This window comes from Leuciscus leuciscus (genome assembly GCF_965113295.1).
Source record: "Leuciscus leuciscus genome assembly, chromosome: 7".
NCBI lineage: Eukaryota > Metazoa > Chordata > Actinopteri > Cypriniformes > Leuciscidae > Leuciscus > Leuciscus leuciscus.
Window position 1 is genome coordinate 2,577,381 of NC_138731.1, and position 27,147 is coordinate 2,604,527.

Below are 27,147 nucleotides of genomic sequence, written 5' to 3' on the forward strand. Positions count from 1 at the left end.
TGTAGCTCAGCATCGCGATATAAAGTTAACGTTATTACTTTTAACAGCAACAGTAAAACTGTTTCTACCGTGATGGTTTAACTTTGCAATCAATCCGTGGTTCAGCAGAGGCTGATATAGAAGTAGCCTAGCCTATTAAACTATGCACTGTAATGTGAACCGTCAGTGCGATAGAACAATAAAATGAATATTAATAAAATGTTTTATTAATATTAAAAATTAAAAAAAAAAAATTCACAAATCCTACCCTGGTATATAAGCTAGAAATGTCTAGCCTACTCTTGAAACAATTCAAAACGAAAAGAAATAGGCTATTCTCAAATTATGGAATCCATATTCAATGAGCATTTCTCTCCGCACGTTCACTACAAAGATGGCGTCCTCAACTTGTCCACTGACACAGAAATCATTTTGGGAATGGGTGGGGGTGGGGGTGGGGGTGGGGGTTGTGCCACCCCGTTACTTTGAAATCAGCCACCCGGCCCGTTACTTTTAAAACAGCCACCTAGTCAACACAGGTAGCATCGACGACCCCCACCTTCAGATGCTACATCTGAGTTTTTTATTGGTTGAATTGGATTGGCATTACATCCAACAATCTAACTGGTTGACAGCAACAAACAATGACGATGCATTTCAAGGCTCACTGTGATTTTCCATCCACCAGTTTTGCCGTAAGTACACCTGTTTTTGATACAGCTAGATGTTTTGCATGCAAATTCGTTATTTACACATTTTATAGACGCCACATATTTAAACTTGCCACTGATTATCGTTAGTTGCTTTAGTTATTCGCTACTAAATACAAAGTTATTTTTTTTTAAAGGTTTTAATGACTGAAGTGTTGATCGTTGACGCCATGGAAGGTATGCAAACTAATTCAACATTTGGTAACACTTTATAATAATAGATAGCCTATGTTTAACGCTTTAGATTACAGCCCGGAAAGTACTTCGTAATTAAGATGAATTTACAATGTAACTTTCCGTAATTGTAGTGTACCTAAGAAGTACTTGCATGTAATTATAAAGTGAACAATATGTACATTTTGGGGAATAAAGGGGTAACGTTAACAACCAGGAGAATAAAAAAAATATATATATTTTAAGTATTATAGAACTATAGGCCTATAGCCCAATTTATACTTTTGCGTCGAACTGCCGCCGTAGCTGTGTGTTGCGCGCGTACCCTGACGTGCACCTCTCCAAAAATTTAACAATACACTACAATTTTATTTGTATAGCACATTTAAAAACAACTGGCGTTGACCAAAGTGCTTAACAAGGACAAAAGATATACAATACAAGCACAACAGCAACATAATACACAGGAAACAGGAAGAACACACATAGCCTATCAAGATATATTAAAAGCTAATGAAAATAAATGCGTTTTCAAAGAGGATTTAAAAAGTGACAGAGTTTGTGCAGATCTGATATGAGGCGGTCAATTCAACGCGGACGCAAGCGCTGTGATTGGTCTGCTAGAACCCCTCCCTCGGTTTAACATGCTCCTTCTGCATGAGTAGTTGCGCGTCAACGCGTAAAATTAAAACCAACGCGTTGCCTACGGCGTAGGTCTGACGCAGAAGTATAAATTGGGCCAGCCGCCCGGGGGAGGAAGAAACGTTAATGTCTTTATTAATTGATTTATATAGGTGTATATTTATGGGTACTTAATCTACTACTATGATACAACAAACTTACATTTGGGAGCAATTAAGCGAGAACGTACCTTTTTGTTATAATTGTGTACACGTGCATACTGTATAGGCTTAAAAAAAATACAGGATGCATATCTTTAAAAAAAAATACTGGGAAATATACTTTTGTTCCATGTAGTTACAAGGTAAGTACAATAAAAATACATGCACAATCTAATATCACTGATTCAGATTTTTTTTTATTCTACTAATTGTTACCCCTTTACTCCTCAAACTTTACAAATTGTTACCTTATACTTACATGTAAGTACTTTATAGGTACACTATAATTACTGAAAATTAGACTGTAAAATCACATTAATTACGCAGTACTTTCCGGGCTATAATCTAAAGCGTTACCGATATGTTTACTATATGAAATATCTATTTCATTTTCAGCTAGGAAGTTTGAGTTTGTGACTCAACAAGAGCTTTTAAGTCTGCAAGGAGATCAGGACTGTAGCTACTGCAGTAAATCAGTAAAAGCATCCAAGGATCACATAAACCTAAAACATTTCAGATTTGCTGTCCACTATAGTGCTGGTGGCGTGAGTAAGTAAAGATTTTTAAAAATATTTGTATATGTTTTTTTTATTTACATAAAATATATGTAAAAACCATGTCATAATGCTGATTAATATCCATAATATTCATGATCCATAATTTCCTTCCTTTGTAGAGAAGTTCTCAATACCATGTTACTGTCCTGACAGAAAGAGTGGGATAAGGAGCCACTGGCACTGTTCAAAGTGTGACAAAATAATTATAAGATCATTTGATTTTAAGTGTCACTTAAAAAAACATGGTAAGGTTATTTCTAGCTGTGAATTGTGTACTCTATATTTTTAGATGCTTAATTTGTCTTTTTGTCATTCATTTTTGTTTTGTTTTTGTGTTGTGGAAACAACAGGTCTGGTGGTAGCTGAAAGACCTTCAGGTCAGCACATAATACATAAACATCCTACACAGTTATTCTACATCAATGTAACTGCAATAAAGTTAAAAATATCATAATGTTATTTATCATGATCATTTCTTAGATGATGGAGAACCCTGTCAGGACACCCCTGTTGATCCAGTCCAGAAAGGGAACTTGTTCTGCAATATATGTGAGATTCATTTTAGCAACACATCTAATTACAAAAGACACGAAAGACAACAGCATGGCAAGGAGGAACCAATGCTGTGTATAGATTCTTTAAATGGAATCTATGTAACAACAAAAGAGTCCCATGGGGTGAGACTACCCATACATGTGCAAAAGTCTTCAGTAATTAGTTATTTTTCTTGTGAAGTGGAGTCATGCATGGACTTCATGAACATAGCAGCAAATAGTGGAAACCCTGGGAAAGAATGCTTTCATTTAGAAAGGACTAAGACAGCAACATCGTATAGTCCCCCAGAAGCACTGTGCAATGAGTCCTTGGATGAGATGATAGAAAAAGGACTGATTTCCAAACCCAGACAAGAAGAATGCACATCGTTAAACCGGAAGGCTTGCTCTGAGGATGTTGACACCGTCTTTCCGATTTTCTGGGGTGAGCAAGGGCTCTCTGAACGCTATATTTACTTTTCTGTGTATACTGGCCAAAAGGACAATTGGTGTAGGCTTGGACGAACAATCTGCACCTTTGACAGTAAAACTGGTAAATGGCACTGCAGGTGCAGAGGCACAAAATACCGGATCAGTTGTGCCCATCGGTATTTGTCCATGTGGTGGCTTTTTCAAGAACATCCTCAGCTGCTACAAAATGCAGTTGACAATTCAAATGAGGAACTTGAAGATATGAAGGAGAATTTCAGTGCCACAGATGACATCCATCAACATTCAGAAAATTCACATAGTGGTATCATCACACAGACTAACTACTTTTGGAGTTCAAAAAGAATCCCAGAGGACCTTCCAATTGATTTAACCACAGAAGTAAAGCCCATTCCAGAACATTTTGAACCTCAAGAAGTAGAGTGCCCATACTGTCCTGGGCCATCTCCGCCAAATCTTGAAGACAGACTACTAATCACCCGACAAGCAACTGTTTACGGCATATTCAAACAATATAAAGGTAGGATGAGTTCTGTAATTATTTACATGGTGAATAACATTCTGTTCTTATAAAGGATGTAAATTAACAAATTGCATTTATTTATTTATTTTTCATCTAGGTGTATCTGTCTATGCAAAAGAATGTCCTGTCTGCAGAAACCTGGTCAGGTTTCAGGAATGTAAGAGTGGGTTCCACAACTACAACAACAGAGTGTTCCTGTCAATCCCCTTATGCTCTTTTCTGACAGCTGGAATTTCAGTAAGTATGCACATTGCACAAACTTATTATTTCAATTTAAATAATTAGAGGGCATATTTCAAGATATTTAAACAGGTGGTTATGAAAACTGTTGATTAAATGTTTACAACGTTATTATATTCACTTTCCACAGAATCACATTGCTGTGGGTCGCATGATCAGAACAATGGAATCCCATTCCCGATCTAAATTGCCAGTCAATACTTTAAGAAAGGCATTTTACCATTTCTGTGCGCTAAGACAGTACTCGTACAATTTTTTTTGTTACCGATGTGGACACCACCCATCCATTGTAATAGCTGATGCCAACTGGAAAGTTGCATTCGATTTACCAGGTGAGTGTAACATCTGAACAAAAAACATAATCTGTAAAAAAAAAAAATTATGCATTCACCTTAACACACATTCACATACAGCTTGTCAACCCCTTTTACGTTATAATTTCTAGTCAATCTCATGAGACGCCCAGACATAGAGAACATCGGCCCCCAGGACACTCAGGCTAATGTGGCAGCAAGATGGGAGGACCTAGAAAAAGAGATCATTGCCACTGGATTTTGTGATGGTAGCCATGAATACCCTGTTTAATTCTACTATTGGCTTTAATGATAATCATGTATATTAACAATGTGTTACATTTGTGAAAAAAATCAGGGTAAAACTATATTTATTGTAGTTTTGTAGCTGTAGTGGCAAAATTAACTGATGTTGATCTAAAAACGTATGTTCCTCAGATTCATCTAACAACCCATACACAAGTCCGCTGACATATTCAGCATTTGCACCCTGGATTGGGAAACACACCAGAGTTGATGACAAGGTTCCAAAAACTGAAATTAACAAAGGTCTCTCTCAAAGTGAAAGGGTGAACTCTGCATGCCGTGAAGGCCGGGAAGTTGATGAAGACCAGATTTTGCAAATACTGGACTCAAGATCGGTAAGATATTTCTAGCTTCACATAATTCACATTAGCAGCATGCCATATATAATGAGTGCACTAGGCTCACCCGCTCATACTTACCGGAGTATTAGACGCACTTGCAGCTAATTACCTTCTTTGAACTCAAACTGAGACCCCACATGCACATTTATTCTGGAAAGTTTTTTTCCATTATCATTATCCTTCTGAGAAAGTAATATGACCTGTTTGCCTTTTTTGCATGCCAGAACTTCTTTTCCCCATAAACAATAATAATAGATTATAATTTCTCTACAGCACAAAAGAGAAGACCTGGTGAAGGCATGCAATTGTCTTGGAGTGTCTTCAACTGGCTCGATAACAGACCTTATAAACAGGCTGGAGGAACTTCTCCTTTATAAGGAGATTTACCCCAAAATGTTTGTGAAGCTGAAGAAAGCTGGAGGTAAGATATTGGTATTCCATGTCATATACATTATTTTGTGCAGGGAATTGTTCATGCTTTTCTTGTTTTATTACCCATAATTATGCAGAAAACATTTGCATAATAACATTTCTGTTATTATAACACAGGTGGAGTGTTACATATGGGCTGCACCCATGGTGTTGTATATTATGCATCACCATTATGGTGGCAGGAATCTGCACGGGACCACGGGGATGCTCTCCTAAGTTTTAAATATCCACCCACTGTGTACATCTCTGACATTGCTGGACGTGTTGCCAGACATGTGAACAATCGAACACAGCAGAGATTCTTCCAGCCAAATGATGGACGGGTATGTGCACCAACGGAAGCCAACATATCACTTGCAGCTGAAGGAAAGTTAACTGTAGATCTTGAGTGGATAAAGAACATCAGAAGGAAACCAAGATTTGCAGGAAAAGCCAAAGAAATGGACAAGTTCTCATATCCACACCCTGAGACTGGGACATCAGACCGGTACTCACTGTATGACAGATTTCATCAAAAAAACCAGAAGCGCCCTGAAGAGAGACTACGCAGCCTTAAAGTGATCCCAGACCTGGCTTCTCTGATTAATTCTGCAGCAGCAGAACAAATAAACAGAGAGCTTTCCTCAAGCCGCTACTCACTGTGCCAAATGAAGGACACCCATTACATGTTCTCACTGCGTCTCTATTTTCACCTCCACAATGAAAAACTCAATGGCTCCTTCATGAAGGAAATGGAAAAACAAAACACATCAGAGGCCATACGCATCGGATTAAATGGCAAACTAGTATGTGGCAGAACAGGTAAGAATGTGAAAATTTAAAATGACTTTTACATGAAATTAAATACAGGTTTGACACTTACCCCTGGTTTCACAGACAAGGCTTAAGTCTAGTCTCAGACTTAAATGAATGTTTGAGCTGTCTTAACTAAAAAATAACTTGAACTGACATATGATTCACAACAATGGTGACAATAAAAAAAAAAAAAGCTTCATGCTGCAATGCATGATGGGTAGCTTTCATAGTACAAAACTCATCCTTAATTCCCAAGCTTTTTTTGTTTTGATTGTCACCGTTGTTGTGATTCATATCCAAAATCTTGATGTCTGTGTGTGACTACATGATGCACTTGTTCAAAACATCATGTGCACATGCTTTATTCACCTTCAAATAAGTGATTATTTTAATGCTTTAGGCACCAATATTGCAGTCCCACAAGGTTGGTGGTTATGAATGCCAAAGCATCTGAAAACATTAGATGCTTGTTTTGTGATGATTTCATGATCATCAACAAGCTGAAAATAGCTGATCTTACTTATTATTGTCTTTCTCTGCCACAACAATTGTGTTTTACAAACACACAGTTAAAGCAGTCAAATAAAAGTTAAAGTAAAAGTAACGGGGACCAAGAGCCCAACAAAAGCAAATACTGATCACCAAAATGGTGACACTTCAAATTAAACAAATATCAACATCTAAACCTCTGTTAATTCTCACTAAGATCATCTGATAGCAATAGTCAAAGTAATTATGTCTAAATGAGCCCATAAATGATGCTGAAAATATGTCCACAATGGCCACATCTGAACTAGTTTTAACCTTGTACGAAGGTTCGATGAACGTCTAGATATCGGACGTGCAGAACACGTCAAAAAAAGACGTCATAAAAACTTTCATTCTGGCTCCTCAGTGGACGTCTTTTCAACGTCCGACTTTTGTGACAAAGACGTTCTAAAGACGTGTTTTGGACATCATTTTGCTTAGTGGGTAAATATCGATTTAAAAACTATTGCGAAATGACGGCATTTCCATTAACCGATGTTATGTGCGACTAAACGTCCTTTTTTCTCTCACGATAAGATTTCAAAACTCACGGCAACAGACGTTGGTTTATATAATATCACTGCCACCGCATTAGACATTATTATTATGATTAATGGAAGGAGACGTGGCGTGTTATCCAAGCATTAATGGCAGGGAAAGACCCTTGTACTGCGAACGACACATAAGGAGTTTCTGGGTGTTTCGCCCTCATTTCTGCTCCGAGGTTTTGATTGTGGCATTTATTTGAGATTTAGAATCCAGTATTCCTATAGGCTAATTATTGTTTCTTTTATGAATTTAATAAAGAACTCTGTCTCGTATTCTGTCCAAACGATCCATGTAGGCTACTTTTGTCCATTCGTTTTTCCTTTTTTAACCCGTAATTGAAAAACGAAAAATTAACAGTTGTTGTCTTTTTAAAACGCAAAGTTGAACACCAAAATTTTTATTTGAACTGGCTACACAAACTGCTGCGCAAAAAAGTAAATACCGACGCATTTTCTGATTTTTGTTTATGACTTTTTGCCCCAACATTTAAAATATTCACAAATTAATATGGAAAACATGTCGATTTTACTGGTTTTCAAAGGCCAAATTAGAACCTGGAATTGATGTATTTCCCCCAGTGCTGAATGAGAAGAGCCATTAAGATTATGAATAAACTATTGTTTTCTAAGTGTCGGCTAAAATCACATCTCCATCTCCGCTGTTAAGCAGATGCGCTTTTAGAGAGAAATGCACCTTTCATACGGATTAGGTACATAATCAGAAGGTATTAGCTTTCGATTCGAATTTGTTCGTTTTAAAGTGGACATTTCAAGCTTTAGCCTACATAGGCTATATTTTGTTTCAGTTCTCGCGCTCCAGTTTACGGAGATCATGAAAGTGCGTCTGATTGTTTTATTTTATTTTACAAAAGCACAACGTTTTCTTGTTATTGTGAGTTTACACAAATAAAAGTAGTTGAGAATAATGTATTATTATTTTCTGTATGACCAGAAATGATAGAGTATTTTAAGTTGTTTCCACTGTTAATAGGAAAATGCAAGTGGTCACGCCCGCGCCTCCGTGCCATGCAGTGCGCGCTCCACACTCAGCTTTGTTCCTACATGGACCTCAAACACACCGCGTCTTCTAAGTCAGGTGACTGTAAATGCGCAAAAACTGTTTCCATTGCAGTTTTGCGAAATATTCCTTTTTCGAATTGCCTGAAAAACCTCCTCATGCGAGCATAAAAACGTTCTTGCGATAAACGGGAGTTTTTGCAAAATTAACGTGTTTCCATTGTGCGTATTTTTAATTCGCAATTTCAATTTGCGCAATTTGAAGGGTATCCTAATGGAAACGCGGCTAGTGTCTCTCCACAACTTGCAATGCGCATAAGCCGCGTAACCTTGTTCTCCGCAAGGCGACTTCGCTGCTTCGTCTTGATCCGATTCTGCTTTTTCTCCGGTGGTGGTGGAGCTGTCTGGACATCTGAGGCTTCAGGCGTTCCTGATTCACCATCGTCCGTTGCGTCTGGCCTCTGAAAAAAGCTTTTACGGCTAGTCTGCCTGGGCCTGGCCATATTTGAAACGTCTCACTCATTCGTTCGTTGTTTAGGTCTACAGCCGTTTTAGGCGTGCGCTTTATTTGAAATGCAGCATGCGATGTTGTTTAATAACTTTCAAACGGTAGAGCCTGTTCCTTTATAACATAGCCAAAGGTTGGTGTATTTTTGTTTTATACATTTTAGGCTTATTCTCAAATTCAGATTGTGTTAGGGGGGCGGGATTATTAGGTAATTTTAATCAGACAATTTGACCGGAGAGATTTAATTTTGTCGGACATTTCTTTTTTTTTTCGGCCAATGTCCGGCAATTACCGGACAACGGAAACCCTGGTCTCAACATGTAATCTGAGTTGCTCCACACTGAACAGTTGATTCACCTTAGAGTTTACCATGCTTCGTGTTTGGTTGAAAATATACAAACTGAGGTAAAGGAGAGTCTCAATTTCTAAATTAAATCATGCTTCTTTTTCTATAAAATGGATGCATGTATGGTCTGTCTAGGGTCTACATTTTTTGTAAATTATAAAATAAATATTATAATTACTATTTTGCTTAAAATCATAAACTAGTTTGCAACTCTTCTGTTCTTAGGACCAAAGATGACAACTTCCAAAATGAAACTTCACACCAAAGATGAGGCTGAGATTGGTGTTTGCATTTTTCAAAAAACCTGGAACAAGTAAGTGACCATACTGCATTTTACCATGTTATACTATATAGATTGAATATTTATTTAAATGTGCATCTTGTTTCTTCTGCAGAACCATGCATCCAGATGTGAAGACACTGCAATGGATTCAGTGTGACATTTGTAATGAGTGGCTGCACTATGACTATGCTGGCATAAATCATACAATGGTCACAAAGGACATGGCATTCAGCTGTGGATGTGGCATTGAAACGTCATATCCTTATGAGAAGTATGCAGTTTACATTTCCAAACAAACTTCACTAACTACATTAAAATCCATTTAATATTTTTCTAACCATCCCATTTCTTTTTACAGAACTCTATCAATGTTGAAGCAGGGATTGGTGGTAGACGTAGTGACAGATCAGGAGATAATGGTAAACAACATGAATACTTCATCACACCAATAACTGAATAAATGTGACTTGCCTTTTTTGTAAGGTGAATCTTACAAGTGAAACAAATAATTTTTTTTTGGAATTGTCACACAATTAGAAAAATAATATATATTTGTTTCACTTGTTTCAAAGAGATACTGAATGAACCCCCATACAGTCATTTCATTACTGTATGAAATGAATTAACCATTTCCTCACATTGTGGGAACTACACAGTGGCTTGACAAGTGGCACAATAAGATCAAACAGGATGTTTTTGCATAAAAATCCAACATTTTCCCCTAAACTGAAGATGAAACTTAATGAAAGGATTTCTTTTTTTGATGAACAACAGGTAAAACTATTTTATAATTAACAAACAATCAAGTAACTTTTGTAGGAAAACCCACAAATATAAACAATTATTTACTAACATTTGGAAATAAGCTACACTTCAGATAAAACAAATATACTTTAACAACGTTGAATGCAATGCCTTTTGCCAACAGACAGAGGGGATCATTGATAGACTTCACCAAGTCACAAAGATTGACATGAAAGAGTTAATCAATACATCCTACATTTTGGAAGTATTAACTCCTGAGGTAAATTTGATCATTTTGTTCGCCTATGACTCACTTCATGGGTCATCATGTAAATAGCCGTCCTCTCTTTCCTTTCTTGGTCTTTCAAAGGTAACCCTATTAATCATAAAAAAAAAACAGAGGGCTTCCACAGGTTCCAGGCAGAAATGGTTTTGCACACAAAGGGACATTTGGCGTAAGTATATGTTAAAATGGCATTTTAGTACCCTTTTTTCTGATTTTAGTATTTGCTCTATAGCTTTGTCTATTCTATGTGTTTTATAAATCCTTAAATGATTAAACTCTTATCATTTTTACAGAATATCCAGAGATCCAGATTGGTTTTAAGGGCAAAGGGATGCCTCATTGCTGTACCACACACATTGTGCAATCAGGACTTTTTTCTTTGTATACAATAAATTATTACACATAATAATTACCAATGCTTGTTTCAATGTTGTTGATTAACACAAACATTTAAAGAAATGGTTTATAAAGCTTTATAAATGGTTCACCAAACGAGTAATTAAAAAGGTATTTAAATAATATTTCATAATATTTTGCACTGTCTGCGTGCTCTCGTGTATGATAAGGAGTGTCTGATGGATGTAAACAGTGAGAGATTGTGTGGCTGGTTGTGGCCGGCGCGATGCTATCGAGCCACGAGCGCGCACTCCCATACGGGCAAAAAGAGCGAATAAAAAATAAGATTTAGTTGAGAAACAGGTAAATAAGATCTGTATTGCACTGTCTTTGTGCTCTCGTGTATCATTAGGAATGTCTGAAAGCTGTAAACAGTGAGAGATCGTGTGGCTGGTAGTGGCTGGTATGGCCGGCGCGATGCTATCGAGCCACGAGCGCGCACTCCCATACGGGCAAAAAGAGCGAATAAAAAATAAGATTTAGTTGAGAAACAGGTAAATAAGATCTGTATTGCACTGTCTTTGTGCTCTCGTGTATCATTAGGAATGTCTGAAAGCTGTAAACAGTGAGAGATCGTGTGGCTGGTAGTGGCTGGTATGGCCGGCGCGATGCTATAGAGCCACGAGCGCGCTCCCATACGGGTAAAAAGAGCAAATAAAAAAACAGATAAGATGAGAAATAGGTAAATAAGATATGTATTGCACTGTATGTGTGCTTTTGTGTATCAATAGGAGTGTCTGATAGATGTAAACAGTGAGAGATCGTGTGGCTGGTAGTGGCCGGCGCGATGCTAATAGAGCCACGAGACGCGCGCTGCATTTGTTTTGTTTTTTAAACCTTACATATTGTGTAAGTTCGAGTGGCCGGCGCATATATCCGTGACTGGTCGAGTGGCCGGCGCATATATCCGTGACTGGTCGAGTGGCGGGCGCGCATATATCCGTGACTGGTCGAGTGGCGGGCGCGCATATATCCGTGACTGGTCGAGTGGCAGCTCCCCCTGCCACGCAAAGATTTTACCCCTACAGAAGCATCATTTACACTAATTAAAAGTTCGCTGTTGAGATTTAAAAAAAAGTTTGTAACGTTAGGTGTTTGTCGGATAATGTTAAATATGAAGAGCATTAAACAAACAGCGTTGACATTTATTACTTCCTTGCTACAACGTACAATTAACAATACGAACTATTACAGGAAAACACAACGACGAAAAATAAATCCTACTTACTGGATGTGGGCCGTAAACAGCTTCTGTTTTTAACGTTGGAACAGATCCATCTTTCAGAACAAGCCGTTTTGCGAATCCTGCATTGAACTCGCGAAGATTGTGGAAGTTTTCCTCCGTAAAATGTGCAGCACAGAGAGCGAGATTTGGGTAATAATTAAGAGGGACCGAATTAAAAATAAATTCCAACCATTGTTCTCTAACTCCCTCGTCCCTAGGAAGGTTAAACAAAGTGGACATGCAATCCGGATGAAAATAACAACGTCTCCTCGGCATTGCGGCAACAACTCCAGCCTACTGCGGCAACAACTCCAGCCTACTACTACAACTACTCTCCAACTCTCTTCTCCAAAGTAATGTCTCGCCCCGCTTATTTAATATTCTCGGAGAAGGGGGTTTATGTAAATATTGGGCTTAGTGACGTCAGCAAGCCCGCAGGAATGTCGTGTAGTCCCTAGCGGCCGTTTTCTGTAGTCCTTAGAAATAGATTTCTTTAAAAGCAAATATCTCCCTTTGCTTTAAACGTTGTAACTTTGCAGATGTTGTTTATGCCCAAACAGCAACATTACACACTAACTAAAGTTTGAAAAGTCAAATCGTGTTTTACCACCCCTTTAACAAATAAATGAATAAACTTACATTAAACATCAGTCATCAGTCTGTCTCTGTTTTATATTATCATCATCAATGGATAGCATGTATTTAAACATGTTTTTTACGTCTTTACTTGTATGTGTTTTTGTAGTCTAAATTTCTACGCACTTTAGTGATGTTAGCCTGTGACCAGGACTTTTATTTTGGTGTGGTGCTGTGACGTCATAAGGCTGCGCCGCGCTGCGTCTGTTGTGAATCTGCTGAAGAAAGGTTTGTGTTTTTAAGACATTTAATGTTCTCAAATAGATATAGTCCCTTCCGACCATTTTATTGGTTTAACAAGCACTGCGAATTTATTATTTAATCTGATATAATGCTTTATATGAAACTTTTATGAGCGTTATTTCTGTGAGTAAACACACATGAGTAACAGAAAAGGTGTGTCTGATATCGCCCTCTTTATCGTGAAGCAATTTAAACACGAATTCAGTCTCTGGTAAAAGTTGTGATGGAGAAACTGAGTCAATTGAACCAAAAGCACATCAGAATGATTCACTGAGTGTTTCATGATCCTGCAATACCAGAGGCTGCAGTTTCAGGACCGCGTTTCTAAAACACTAGTTGAGTTTGTACTAGCAGTTTTATAGCACTTACTGTTCAATTCTGTATACGTGTTATTACATTTAAGCAATTGAAACAGTAAATAATAACTGAAAATTAATATTAACCCTAAACATAACCGTTGGTAACCCTCTTGGTATATTTAACCTAATTTGTTTCAATGAGCCCATATATTCTGTTTTTAAAGTGCAGTGTAATAGAGCTGTTTGTGAAAGTAGCCTAAACGTTCTGCAATAAAGTAAAAAGTGCACGATAAATAAAGTTATTTTCTCCCCCAAAAAAATGATTGTCTTAATGAATCGTTTGTGTATCGAATCCTCCTTCTTTACGGTTGTACTTCACTAGAAAATGCATATAATGCCCACCTATGGCCCTGTCCCAAATGGCACACTTCATATGAAGAGTTCAGATGCAAAAGCCTCTAAGTGCCATCTGAAATTTTCTTCTAGAATGATCATTTTTATCAAGATCGTATATTTAAGTTCAGTAATTTCTCTTAAAAGGCAATGAAAATGACCTATTAATTGTCATTTAAGTGAAATTATTGAACTTAAATATACGATCTTGTTAAAAATGATCATTCTAGAAGAAAATTTCAGATGGCACTTAGAGGCTTTTGCATCTGAACTCTTCATATGCACTTTCAGTCTTGTGGACTTACAATGGCTGCCGTGACTTGGCCCTGTCCCAAATGGCGCACTTCATGCGGACTTTCGGTCTCGTGGACTTGAATTGCGCGTGCTCGCTGAGTCTACGAGTCCGTAGTCCGTCCCATTCAGCATTTTACCGCTCTGAAGTGTGCTCAGCAGCGCCCCCTTTGTACCCTTGAAGCGGTCTTCCACGAAGCCCGCATAGATGCAGGCTCCACGCACTTTAACTACCCAGGAATCCTTGCGAAAGGCCAATCAGACAACAGATGGGAGGAGATTTCACTCACGGATAATTGTTGACATGGCTGTGAAGAAAATATTACTGTTTTTATGACCTAAATGTACATTTTACCAGTTGTTACCTACAAACATTATGGTCATCGACCAGTGGTTGATGTCTCAAACATAATAATAGCGTGTTTAATAATACGATCGCATTATGATTCATTAAATAAATAGAACCGAATGGCAGGGCTTTACTGAGTCATATGTAAACATAGTATGAATATTGAAACCTGTAAATTGAAAAAAATATGTTTAAATTATGTTTTAAAATTGTAATCTTAGTTCAAATGGAACATTATGTATTATTATGTACAACTGTATACATCATTTAAATAAGCATGATTTATCTATTGTCTAATGCCCAGGTGATATGCACAATATCAAAATATAGAACTGTAAAATTAGGCTGTGTAGTGGACATGCAGATAAGACGTCGGAGCGCAAAAATGTGATTTCTCCTGTCCAACAACAACCAGACCGTTATTTCCGGCATGCCGATCGAGTCTGTCCCAAAAATACCTCTCAATGCGCCCTCGTGGACTCGCGCCAAGGGCCCTATAGGTCTGCACTACATGACGTCACCAAAGTGTGGACTCTGAGGAAGTCCACAAGTCCGGAGTGTGCCATTTGGGACAGGGCCAATGGCTGCCGCGTGTCCGTTAAGTCCGTGAGACCGTAGGGTGTCCCATTTGTCCATTTAGGCCTCAGAAGAGTGCTCGCGAGGTCGATATGCACCCTCGATCTGCACTGATGGGCCCTGTCCCAAATGGCACCCTAAGCACTCGTGGTCTTCCTACGAGTCCGCACTTTCGTGACGTAATGCCGCTTTGACTGTCGTGAAGAAGTCTGCTGTGGAGCTCGCACCAGTGCGGATCGAGGGTGCATATCGGCCGCAGAGGGGGCGCTTCATTAGCCGCTTCTCATCTTGTGTGGGATCGACTTAAATTGCAGTAAAAGGTAAAAATTATAATAATAATTTAAATAATATGAAAACACACCAGTTTACAACATTAAAAGCAGGTGTAGCAATGTTCAGAGGAAGGAAGGAATAACACAGGCGGGAACTTGCGAACGTTCAACGAATTTTAATAATCATTCAAATAAATAAACACAAAACGAAAGTAAAGACGGCAGCCCCTCAGGGACGACTGCCACACACACATAAACACAACACAGCATAAAGCCCAGGCCTGGTCGCTCCTCCTTTCATGCTCCCGATGCTCATCAGTAATCTCTGAACGCAGTCGGCTAACACATGCACAAGGGTATTTCAACTTTAACTTTTATTTATTTAATATAGCACATTTAATAGCAACGTTGTTGCCCAAAGTGCTTCAGTTATAATTAAAACATGCATAAAAACATTTACCAAGCCTAGCAAATTAAGGCATGACTACACACTCTTAGACATACACCCTCACACAACTGTATAGTGAGATCAGTATAGAAGAGAGAGAGAGAGAGAAAAACCCCAATTTTTTTGGACATTTTTATCACTCATAACTTCCTGAGAAAAATAGCGAAGACACTGAACAAATATGAAAGTTTCCAGAGCTCATGTGTCGACCGCCTGTGTTCACGCAAACTATCAAAAGGAGTATACTTTGAAAGACGATGCGTTCGACTGTACACACATACGCTAGAACAGGGGTTTTCAAACTTTTTGTGTGTGGACCACTATTTGTAATCAAGAATTTTCGCGGACCACCTCATGATACACATAATAACATATGTCTACACACAGTCCTACCTGAATCAATCCGCACCTCTATATAGGCTTACTAGCACTAAAACTATAACTGGTCATCACATCAGTACAACAGGCTTGCTAAAAGAAAGTTTACTGCACACAACGGCTGCCACATATTCAATTTATTTATTTACTCAAGCGCCCGAGGGCATAATCAGGTTCATTTGAACAACAGGCTTATTTCCATAGCAATGGAGTATGAAATCTATACAGTAATAAGAACACTTGGATATAGTCAACATTTCAAAACCTTTGGTGATTTTAGGGGATTATTAATCTCCAGAGTTTTACAAGTCCTCAATAAGTAGGCTTGAGTTTGTCCACTTAACAGCACATCCGCAAAACATTTCAGAAACGCGAGATCAAGAAACTAACTGGAAATTAAAATAATAACATTGGTTGGTTTCCAGATGCCGGCCAAGATTTGATGGTTTCATGCTCTCGTTAGCCAGTGCCTCGTAGCAACAAACGGGCAACGGCTCGTCTTCGGGGCCGGTGTAGCTGAAACTTAATGCTAAGGAGCTTTCGTAGTATTTTCTCTTCACCCTCCTTTTCTTAGTTTTTTTTTTTTATGAGGACTCTGGCACGTAGATATGCCTCCGACTCACTGTCAATCTCTTCATTATTGGTAACCATTATTGTTGCTATCCACTGATCCATGTTGTGGTTCTAACGGCACTGAACTTGAACGTCACGGCCGAGCACCAATAGCCTCTTTTAGTAATCACGCAATAACTTGACAATTTAATTACAATTTGATATCAATATAAGCCTATATATTCTTTAACTTTTAATTTTTTATGGGAATTTCCTGGTAAAATGAAGGTAAAAAAATATTTTATTTTGCCTTTCCACGGACCACCTGCAGTACCCTCACTGACCACAGTTTGGGAATGGCCGCACTAGAGTATGTGTAAAAAACGAAGTATACTTTGGGCTTAATGTGGAAAGATAAAACTGAAATTGCAGCCTCTGTATTGCAGGATCTATTGTGACCTTCATCTGCTGGTTGAAATGGTGTAATGCAGCGGAAACACAAACACACTTTTACAAACCAACTGCAATATTTTTATGAAAGGTTTATCCATTTAATTTAGTCTATAACTTATGTCTAGTCAGTTTAAGTCCATTAACTCTCAGTCTGACTGACTCCCTCACCAGTGCGCTGAACTACTGAACTAGAGCTGATTGAGACGCACTCAGAGATTTACTGTGGATCTACTTTTCTTTTTGGTAATTATTCTCTTCTTAAACATGACTTTGTCCAAACACACAGGAAAACTCCTGGAGAAGCATCTGAGATCCACGACACTATTATAAAGATGGCGTTGATTAAACAGGAGAGTGAAGACCTGAAGATTGAAGAAGTGTTCAGCGTGAAACATGAAGATACCGAGCAACAAACAGGTTAGTTTCATTCAGTCCTTATTCAGACAATGCTACATGTGGACAGACATGTTTGTTGGGATCAAATGATCAGACTAATACTAATGTTGGTTCAAGAGCTTCTGAGAAACTCCTACTTCCATGTTTGGCATTCATTACTATGATATGTGGCACATTAAATTAGTAAAGTAATATGGAAGTAGCCTAAACAAAACTACTATTCTGTGTAACATTAAACCCTATATAGTATCTAACAATAATATGAATCTGTATAAATAAAGCCATGAAGGGTAATTTATATTATACTTGTAAGAATACATTTCTTATCCCTAAAAATCTTTCTTATCTTTAAATCGCGTTCTTCTTATTCTGAGGTAAATCCAATTGTGGCGAGCAGGTCGAGGTCGAGGGAGGACTGCGCGAGGCCAATGCTGTGATTACTGATGAGCGACACCTGCGCGACGCACCGGTCTCGATCTCCACTGTCGTCGTTCCTCCTTTTATGCTTCCGCTCCTCCGTGAGAGATACGAGACCGGTGCGTCACGCAGGTGTCGCTCATCAGTAATCACGGCCTCGCACCGTCCTCCCTCGACCTCGTCCTGCTCACCACAACAAGGTAAACTTGCAGCGTGTCTTCCAGACTCGATTAAAGGAGAGGAATGATGAAGTCTGATGCTTTATTTAGAGGTTATGAGGGCGCTTACAGGTCTGCGTTCCTTCACATGGACGATTAGCATGTGAATTGGTTGTGCGCGCGTAGGTGTGGTCACATTAGATATCCGTATACATACTGGGAACTATATTCTCAGAAGGCGAAGCACTGCTACTTCTGTGGAGTGATTCCCTATACAAATTACAACATGTAAATAGGAAAAAGTTGACATTATTTTGTCACTTATTGGGAGCAGTATGCTAGCTGGAGCCATTTACCTCCAGTCTTTGTGCTAAGCTAGGCTAGCAGTGGGTGTGTCAGACAGAGTTACAACACGCATAGAGATGAAAGGGTATGTATGGACTTATCTAACTCTGGGGGATACAGGGAATAAGCTAAAGTCCCAAAAAGTCGGCGTGTTCCTTTAACTGCGTTCACACCGCCGAAGAGCGACGAAGAAAGTTGAAATCAGGTCAACTTTATGGTAATAAGCTATGACGCGGTTCGGCGGCAACCAATCAGAATGTAGAAGTCCTCCGCCTGCGAGGATTCCAGAGAACGCAATCCTGTAAACATTGGTTCCCACCATATTAGTTCCTAAGCAAAATGGAGGAGAAGCTCATTATTTCTGTTGCGGGTTTCCCATTGCTGTATGACTTCTCCCTGTTTACGTACGTCACTTCTGCTTTTATTCTGCAAGGAAAAACAAAAGTGTTCTTTACCTGTTCCCCCTGTGATATTATCAACAAATTGCTTAGCTGGAGAAAATAATGATACATTTCAGTCACATATTGAATAAATTATAAATGTCATCAGTCACATATTGAATAAAGTTTTCTATTGTCTTTTCACTAGCGGATGAGTGCAGAAAAAGATGGAAGTGCCTTAGAGACACGTTCAGAAAGGAGAAGAGGAAGGAGGCAGAGAGGAATAGGAGTGGAGCAGGGGCAAGCAGTGTCTAGCCATGGCGCTACAGTGGGGTCATGGGGTCAACCCATTCCTAGAAGATAGATTAACTGACAGTAATATGGTAGGGGGGGTTGGGGAAGCCCTGACCCCAGAGGATAGAGAATATGCCATGGCCAGGCACAGTCAGGCAGAGGAGACCGCACACACACACAGTCAACAGTGTGAGTCCAGCTTTCATGGACAGGCAGGTGTAAGCCAGAGCCAGCCCAGCCTTCAGGGCCTTCAGCCCTCCTTGTTGAGGAGAAAGAGAGCACACCACAGCGCAAATTTTGATGAGCGCATGCTAACAGCTTTGGAGGCTGTTAGTAGAAGAGTTAGCACGAATGAGGACAGTGACAGCCTATTTTTCCAAAGCCTCCTGGAAGACTTCAGGACACTGTCAGTGAGGACCAGACAAGACCTGAAGTTCCAAATGTGTATGAGTCTAGATGTCTGGAGGCTGAACACAATGAACACTGGGGAGAGAGTAACGGGGGGCAGCTGACAAGTCTGTGAGGGGTGTTTGTAAGCTTATTTCCCCCGCAGTCTTGTCAGCTGCACCTTGTGCTTTCTCCCTTGTTCTAACAGTGTTCAAAACAGTTCTGTATGAAAGTATTTGTTCTAACAGCGTTTAAAACTGTTTATATATAGTAAAATAGGCAATAACATTTCTGGTTATATGTGTTTTATATTATTACAGATCTATCATATTCTACCATATCATACTGAAAACGTGTAGGGCACCCAGGTGAAATAAAAAGTACACTTCCATAATGTACTTTAAGTGCCCTATTTTCGCACACTAATTTTTATTAAAATTTTTACTAAATTAAATACTTAAAAACTAATTTTAAACAAAAAATATTGAGACACCATGAATATGAACTAAAATGTGTTTTTAATTGGTGGCTCTTAAAAGAGCCATTTAAAGCCATGGCTTATGCCACAGGTTGCCAGGGGACAGCTCCCTCTGTGGAGAAATAGTCCATACATTTCTCCCGGACACGGATGGCCTCCCGTGTGGCGTTATTGCTGCCCACTCGGCTGACCTCCTGTAGGCCAGTAGCTTCTCCGTCTCCAGTAGATGGTATGGGCGTCCTGGTGATGCTAGTGGACCTCCTCAGGAAGTTGTGCAGGACACAGGTAGCCTTCACACAGGCTTCCACGTTGGCAGGGCTGATCGCAATGACTCCTCTGTACATGCGCCACTGGGCTGTGAGAATACCAAAGGTATGCTCAACAATCAGCCTTGCCATGACAGCCTGTAATTAAAAACTCTGTGCCTGCCGGAGAGATTGTGTCCTGGGAAAGGCCGCATGAGTTCTCGGCGGAGTGGAAAGGCCTCATCAGCCACAAACACGTGTGGCTGTGGTCCCAAATGCTCTGCACCTGGCAGAAGAGCATCCTGTGGCAGGCCAAGGGTCCTATCTCGAAGTGCCTGGCCGAAGATGGAGTTAGCCAGCACACCGCCATCGCTTGTCCTCCCGTAGCTGCCGACATCTACTACCCGGAAGCAGTACTGAGCTTTCCTGTAGCTCAGTGGTAAGAGCATTGCGTTAACAACGCAAGGTTGTGGATTCGATCCCAGGGGATTGCACATACCTATGTATAAATGTATAGGATAATGCAATGTAAGTCGCTTGGGATAAAAGCGTCTGCCAAATGCATAAATGTGGGCATCTACCACTGCCAGGAGCACAACAGAGTAAGTCCCCTTGTAGTTGAAGAACAGGGACCCTGAGTTGTAACCCTGACTACAACATGCTTGCCATCGATGGACCCAAGGCAGTTTGGAAAGTTCCACCGATGGAGGAAGTCAGTGGCGATGCTTTGGCAGTCCTCAGTGGTGGGGACTGGCATGACCTCCTGCACCAAGGCGTCCCATATTGCCCTGGCGACCTCTCCAACAATCCCTGCCATGGTGCTCACTCCCACATGATAGCTGAAAGCTATGGTGCGGTACGAGTCTCCAGTGGCCAAGAATCTGCAAAAAACAGAAACTTATAATTACTTAGGCAAAATTAACCAAAAAAAAATGTGGTGAACAGAAGCTAAGTACATTTACTTTTTCTTTTTTTCCACCTCAACAAACTTCCTCTAATAATAATCTAATGATATAATGGTATAATAGTCACAGTTCACTTTTACTCCTTCAAGTCAATTCCCCCAATTATACTTAAATTAAGTAATGTTTATACCTGATTATACTTAAGTAACACTTTTACTTGTATCAGAGTATTTTTACAGTGTGGTATAACTTAACTACTTTTGACTTAATTAAGTAAAGGATCTTAATACTTCGTCCGCAACTGGTAAATAGCATTTAACAACCAATGAAAACATCCAATATACAACCCATTGAAAATACAAAATGAAATACTTAAAAAAAATAAAGAAAAACATTATAAAAATTAAAACTCAAAGAACAAAAATCACGAACTCACCGTAGACAAACTTTGCCGCTCTCGCCGGCGGCGGTGTGAAACTACAGTAACTCGACTTGTCTCCCGAATTATGCCCGGTTATACACAACGGGCTCTATCTCATTTGAATGAATGTGTGTAATTTGTAGGCCTATCTAAATATAGTTGTAAATTAAGGTAGTAGGTAAGTAGTAGGTGAGGTTAAAAGGTTAGTAAAGAAAGAAATGCTATCATTAAACACTTTCAGAAAATGTATCAAAGTTTGCAAGTAGAGGGATTCCTCATTGAAACACATCAGGTGGGCTTTATGGTTCCACGGTGAGTAATGGTGAAAAAAGACAATGTTTTCCTTTAAAAATGTAAGATATGTTTACAAATAAATGCATGGAGCTTAAATATACTGTGGACTAAGTATCATAGTAATTTTCATTGTGCCCACATTGAGAAATATTAAGTTTTTTTCATTCAAGGTTAGCTTGTGTTGGCTAAAGTTAGCATGCGTTTTGTGGCGCTGTACCATTTCAGCCCATCTTTAAAAAAAGTTAATTTATGAAAATAAGCTTCTCTACAAAACAATTTATGATGTATTTATTTGTAAATTAATGTAAAATGAATTACAAAACATGTATTGTTTGCAGTTCACATGCTTAATTCTTTGGCAGTCTATCTTTCTGTAAGGCTAATGGTTTGACCTAGAGATTAGCTTTGAACGCAAGCTAATAAAACTCATCTTTCCATTTAAAGGAAAATGATATAACATGATAAAGTACTATTTGTTCCTACACAAAAAACAATACATTTATCTCTGAAAATTGCAGAAATGTGTTGATTTCTGAAGGGTCCCGAAACACCAGTTTTGGGGTGACTGTGTGAGTCCCCTGAGACAGCACATGGGTGAGGCTAACTCAACACTGCAAAATGGGATTGGTATGCAATCAAAAATGCCAGGGAAGTAACAAATCACTGGATTGTTTAAAATAATGAGCAGCATAAAATATTATTTTCTCTTTTTTTAATTTGACTTGAGAGTTGAAAGTGGGCTTAAAGGGTACATGGGCTTAATGGGGTACACTTACCCTATAGCCTATGTTACATGATCATATATTCTGCCATATAAACAGCATAGAAACCAGTCAAGCTGACAATGCTGACACAATTTGACCATGGTATGCCTCTCTTTGTCGGTTCACCATCAAGCAATTCAAATATTGCTCTCCCAGTAGACTTACTTGATTCACAAATCACAACTACCCCACCTAGACTGGCGTTAAAAGTCTTCACTACAGTGGGGTACATTTTTATGTCCTCCATATCTGTGCTCCCATCTGTAGCAAGGCTGTATGGAGAGTGCTTCATTGCTTCTGTAATGCGCTCATCATCATGTGTCTTTACTATGGCAGCAGTCTTAGTTCTGCCACAGCTACTGCTTGGCTATCTCACTATCAGGAAACATCATCTTAAACAGTGGTCCGGCATGGTCTGCAGCAGCTAATGGCTAGTTGTGTTCTACAGTGAAGGTAGTGTAAAGGGTTTCTGCACGGATTGGTCTCAAATCCTGTGGATGGACAAAGAATGAGTTAATTCTAGGCACTGAGTCTGTAGCAGACACCATTTTTAAATGTTTTTGTGCCGTCGATAGTCTGCAAAACACACACACACACACACACACACACACACACACACACACACACACACACACACACACACACACACACACACACACACACACACACACACTCTAAAGCCTCTCTTCATGATTTTAGATTAGACTGTAAAAGTGATTAGGCAAAACTATGATTACACTGGATTCTACAATATCACTTGCTCTGCACTACTACGCTATACTTTTTTTCAGGACACCTGCTTAAAAACATTTTTTTCATGATCAATATTTATGTTATGTGTGCTTATATAACCTGATATCCATAAATTACTTGCATTCAATTGTTTAATTAAACAGGAACCAACCATTCATATGATGGCTACATTATTACCTGTACATTATAGTCTGTCCCAAAATACCAGGCCTATAGTAGCCGTTTCTATAAGATTACTATAATATGTGATGCGATCTGGAAATAGATCGAATGTCAGGTTTTTTGTCAAATTTGTGTTTTCATTAAATTATTATTCTTTAACATCTTGTCTATCATCTCTGAATATATCTTGGCAAAATTCACTAGTTTAGTGCAGAAAAATAGCGATGTGTAGTGACAAGCTGAAGAGACTGTCTTTCTCTGTAAGAACACACACGGCGGAGCCCATAGCTCTCATTCTCTTACAGAGACAGTTCACCTTTCAGAATAAACCACATAACAGAGTAAAGGTAAATCAATGTGCCCAATCCCGCCAGTCCTGTGTAAACTACAACGGCATGCAAGGTTATCGTGAGATGCGGAGGGAGCACAAGAGAACCACGGAGTCTGAAGTAGCTGCTCGCTTAAAAGATCTCAATCGCCTCTCAATCGCCCAATGTCAAAACGGTTTTCACAGGATGAGTTCGTAAGCTTTCGAATGAGACCTAATCTATGATGATTACTAAAATATGTGATATGAAAAAAAAGGTAATAAAGAAAGAGCGCTAGCAGGACGCGACAGTTAATTAAACTTGTTTTTCTCAAAACTCTGTTCCTGAAAATCATAGCGATCAGCCGACTTCAGATAACTAGCTTTTGTTACCAACAAACGATGAAAGAAATAACAACAGATTTGGAAAGAGCTTGAACCCAGCGTTAATATTTACATTTACATTTACATTTATTCATTTAGCTGACGCTTTTTATCCAAAGCGACTTACAATTGCTATATATGTCAGAGGTCGCACGCCTCTGGAGCAACTAGAGGTTAAGTGTCTTGCTCAGGGACACATTGGTGTCTCACAGTGGATTCGAACCCGGGTCTCTCACACCAAAGGCATGTGTCTTATCCATTGCGCCACCCCCACCCCAACCCCACCCCAACCCCACCCCAACCCCACCCCAACCCCACCCCAACCCCACCCCAACCCCAACCCCACCCCAACCCCAACCCCAACCCCATCCCCATAATATGATATCAAAACCTGTAATAGGTAAAATTTCACCATGTGGTGGGTTTTCCCAGATCGCATCACACATTGTTCCAAAATTGGCCCTTATATACGATTCCTATAATTCTTTTTCAAGAATAATTTTTTTTATTAAATTAATTCATTTCACAATTTCACCTTTCTACATCAAACCCGTTTACCTTTGCAAGCACCGTCCTCCCTTGGGGAAACCAACCAAACTAAACGGGAATGAGAGAGGAATAACACTTGCATTTGATGCTTTCGTTTTGCTATCAGTATAATCAGTAGCTGATACCCCCGCTTGACATTTAGGAGACGCTGTGATTGGTCGATCTCTTCTTCTTTAGTTTTATTTTCCAGCATGCTTGTGGCTGCTCCGCTGTTTTAGCCTACTAGCATCAATGTTAGACTGAGATGCTACTGCACGTCAACGAGTGAACTCAAAGCAGTCACCTGATTTTCCCGTAGTTTAAAGTGACAAATCGTATTTCACCGTATTTTGATGTCAAAATGCGTATCTACAAAGCAAAATGCGTACAGGTTGGCAGGTCTGCATCATATTCTGGTCTGAGGCATTATTGACCATCATTTCAACAATCTCGCCAGTGGTATGATTAGCATTTTTTAAACCAGTGACACTCATACATCTGATACATATGTACACATACAGAGGATGTCAGTTAGTCCAGAGACTCATCTCTACATTCATGCATCACATCCAGAACTTCTCTTATCATTACACATGGCGGTTCGACCCCGTTAACACACCTATTCCTCAAATCAGACCATGAATTTGCCAACCCTCTTATACAGCTTTTATATCTCTTATTTGTTTCTTGACATACTGGTACTACTGCCATCTTCTTAGACAGTCAAGTGCGCATCATTGATCATTATTCGCATGAAAATATTTTCTCAGAACATGAGATCTACTATTAGAACACAATTTAAAGTGGCATTATCTTGCGCCAGGAAATTCTTGCTGCAATTAAAACATTAAAACATAAGATTGCAACAGGAAAAGTGTTCAAAAGCAGAGCATGCACTACAAATATTTCTATTTAAATTCATGTAATGTTGTAACTTCTGGATAATGATTTCATGAAATTTCAGTGCTTAACTCCATTAGTGAGAGTGGCATGTTTAATCTAAATGTGTATATTAAATGTAAAACAGATTTTAAATCATTGTTTACTTTATTTATTCGCTCGTAGTAAAAGAGTGCGTACACACAGTCTAGAGTGTCCTTATGGTACGCACATATTTACGGCTAGTTTATATTTTATAAATCCCGGAATGTGCGTGGAAAATTGTGTACTCATATTTCTATGGCCATTTTGTGTACGCAACGTTTATACATCAGGCCCCAGGTGTAAACTTGAATGTGTCTCTCTCATTTACCGATTGACCAGAACACTTCTTAATACCTGGTGTAAACAAGGCCTTTGTTGGGTTTGATGTTTTGCTGTGTGCCATTAAACTAGGGTTAACTTGTATTTGTTTTTGTTTTGCTTTAGACCTAATGCAGCTGAAAGAGGAGAGTCAAGAACTGGAGGAATCTGACGTTAAAAATGAGTATGAGAAAGATCATGATTTCGAAACTGGAGAAAAATCTTTTAGTTGCTCAATGACAAAAAAGGTTTCCTCACGAAAAAGAGCTGTGAAGACAAAAACTAGAAGTGATCTCACATGCCAACAGTGTGGAAAAAGTTTCGCTCGAAAATCAAACCTTGAAGTCCACATGAGAATTCACACTGGAGAGAAGCCGTTTACCTGCCAACAGTGTGGGAACAGTTTCATTCGTAAATCAAGCCTTGACGTCCACATGAGAGATCACACTGGGGAAACCCCATTCACCTGCCAACAGTGTGGAAAGAGTTTTAATCAAAAATCAAACCTTAATATTCACATGAAACTTCACACTGGAGAAAACTCTTTCACCTGCAATCTGTGTGGGAAGAGCTTCTCACGAAAAGAAAATCTACAGATTCACATGAGAATTCACACCGGAGAGAAGCTGTCCACATGTGAGAAGTGTGGACAGAGTTTTTCACTTAAAGGACTTTTTAAGGACCACATGAGAATTCATTCATGTGCCTTTACTGTGGAGTGACTCAACATAAGCATCCCTTGAGATTCACATGAAATACACTGGAGAGGAGCCTTTCGCCTGCATTCAGTGTGACGCCTATCAGAGAGACTTGAAACATCATTTGCAAACCTTTTCTCTTAAGAAACTTTAATATTCTAAGTCTGCCAAGAGATTTAGAAAAGAGAGCAAATTAAAAAAAATGGGAGGGAAAGTGAAATCTTGTTCAATGACAGAAAAAAAAAAGTATTTTGCCATCATACCATTTTTTTATACCACCAACAAATGTTTGTGAAATTAAATTTGCTTTCATTTATTCAATTGTTCAGTACATCAGATAATCTTCTGTCTTGCTGTGAAATGCTACAATGTAAATGGAGAAATAACAAATAAAAGAACGTGCACTGAATTATTTGATTGCTCTTTAGTGAGAGAATGCACAGGTAAACACTGTTTCAGTCGTGACTTGAATATGCCTACGTTTAGAGTGGATCATACATGTTTCAGTACGCCTGCTCCGGTGAAGTAGGGCATGTCTGTGAAACGCATGTGCCGTACTTGCTTAAAGGAAGTTTTAATTGGTTTAAATGTGATGTAAATGTCTAAGCACGCTTGTGTTTGTCTGATGAGGCACTTCCTTCAT

At 39.1% G+C, this 27,147-nt stretch overlaps 2 protein-coding genes and 3 long non-coding RNA genes across 5 annotated transcripts in view; 4 read left to right on the plus strand and 1 right to left on the minus strand.

The window, feature by feature from the left end:
• The window catches only part of LOC309503341 (uncharacterized protein), a gene marked incomplete at its 3' end in the record, with an annotated part of 28,578 nt that extends 16,229 nt beyond the window's left edge, over positions 1–12,349 (minus strand). Inside the window, exon 1 of the mRNA XM_082176137.1 lies at positions 12,060–12,349. Within this exon, the coding sequence (XP_082032263.1) occupies positions 12,060–12,332 (273 nt within the window). The 5' untranslated portion in view covers positions 12,333–12,349. The remainder of the gene's footprint in view (positions 1–12,059) is intronic.
• On the plus strand, positions 1,642–6,267 carry LOC309502534 (uncharacterized protein; the record flags this gene model as incomplete). The annotated part of the gene is made up of 12 exons (XM_082174935.1): positions 1,642–1,848; positions 2,102–2,254; positions 2,382–2,507; positions 2,613–2,639; positions 2,743–3,765; positions 3,866–4,005; positions 4,305–4,340; positions 4,454–4,570; positions 4,740–4,942; positions 5,222–5,369; positions 5,498–6,181; positions 6,230–6,267. Exons 6-12 carry the CDS (start codon positions 3,978–3,980, stop codon positions 6,265–6,267), a joined length of 1,254 nt encoding a protein of 417 aa, XP_082031061.1. The 5' UTR covers positions 1,642–1,848; positions 2,102–2,254; positions 2,382–2,507; positions 2,613–2,639; positions 2,743–3,765; positions 3,866–3,977.
• On the plus strand, positions 9,398–9,799 carry LOC309503579. Its single transcript, XR_014207750.1, has 3 exons — positions 9,398–9,435; positions 9,518–9,676; positions 9,764–9,799. It is a non-coding gene; the product is annotated as an uncharacterized lncRNA (long non-coding RNA).
• LOC309503547 lies at positions 10,002–11,148 on the plus strand. Its single transcript, XR_014207716.1, has 3 exons — positions 10,002–10,179; positions 10,334–10,604; positions 10,729–11,148. It is a non-coding gene; the product is annotated as an uncharacterized lncRNA (long non-coding RNA).
• Positions 12,350–12,864: 515 nt separating the features above from the next.
• LOC309503508 lies at positions 12,865–26,913 on the plus strand. Its single transcript, XR_014207673.1, has 3 exons — positions 12,865–12,920; positions 17,233–17,363; positions 25,933–26,913. It is a non-coding gene; the product is annotated as an uncharacterized lncRNA (long non-coding RNA).
• Positions 26,914–27,147: the final 234 nt, after the last annotated feature.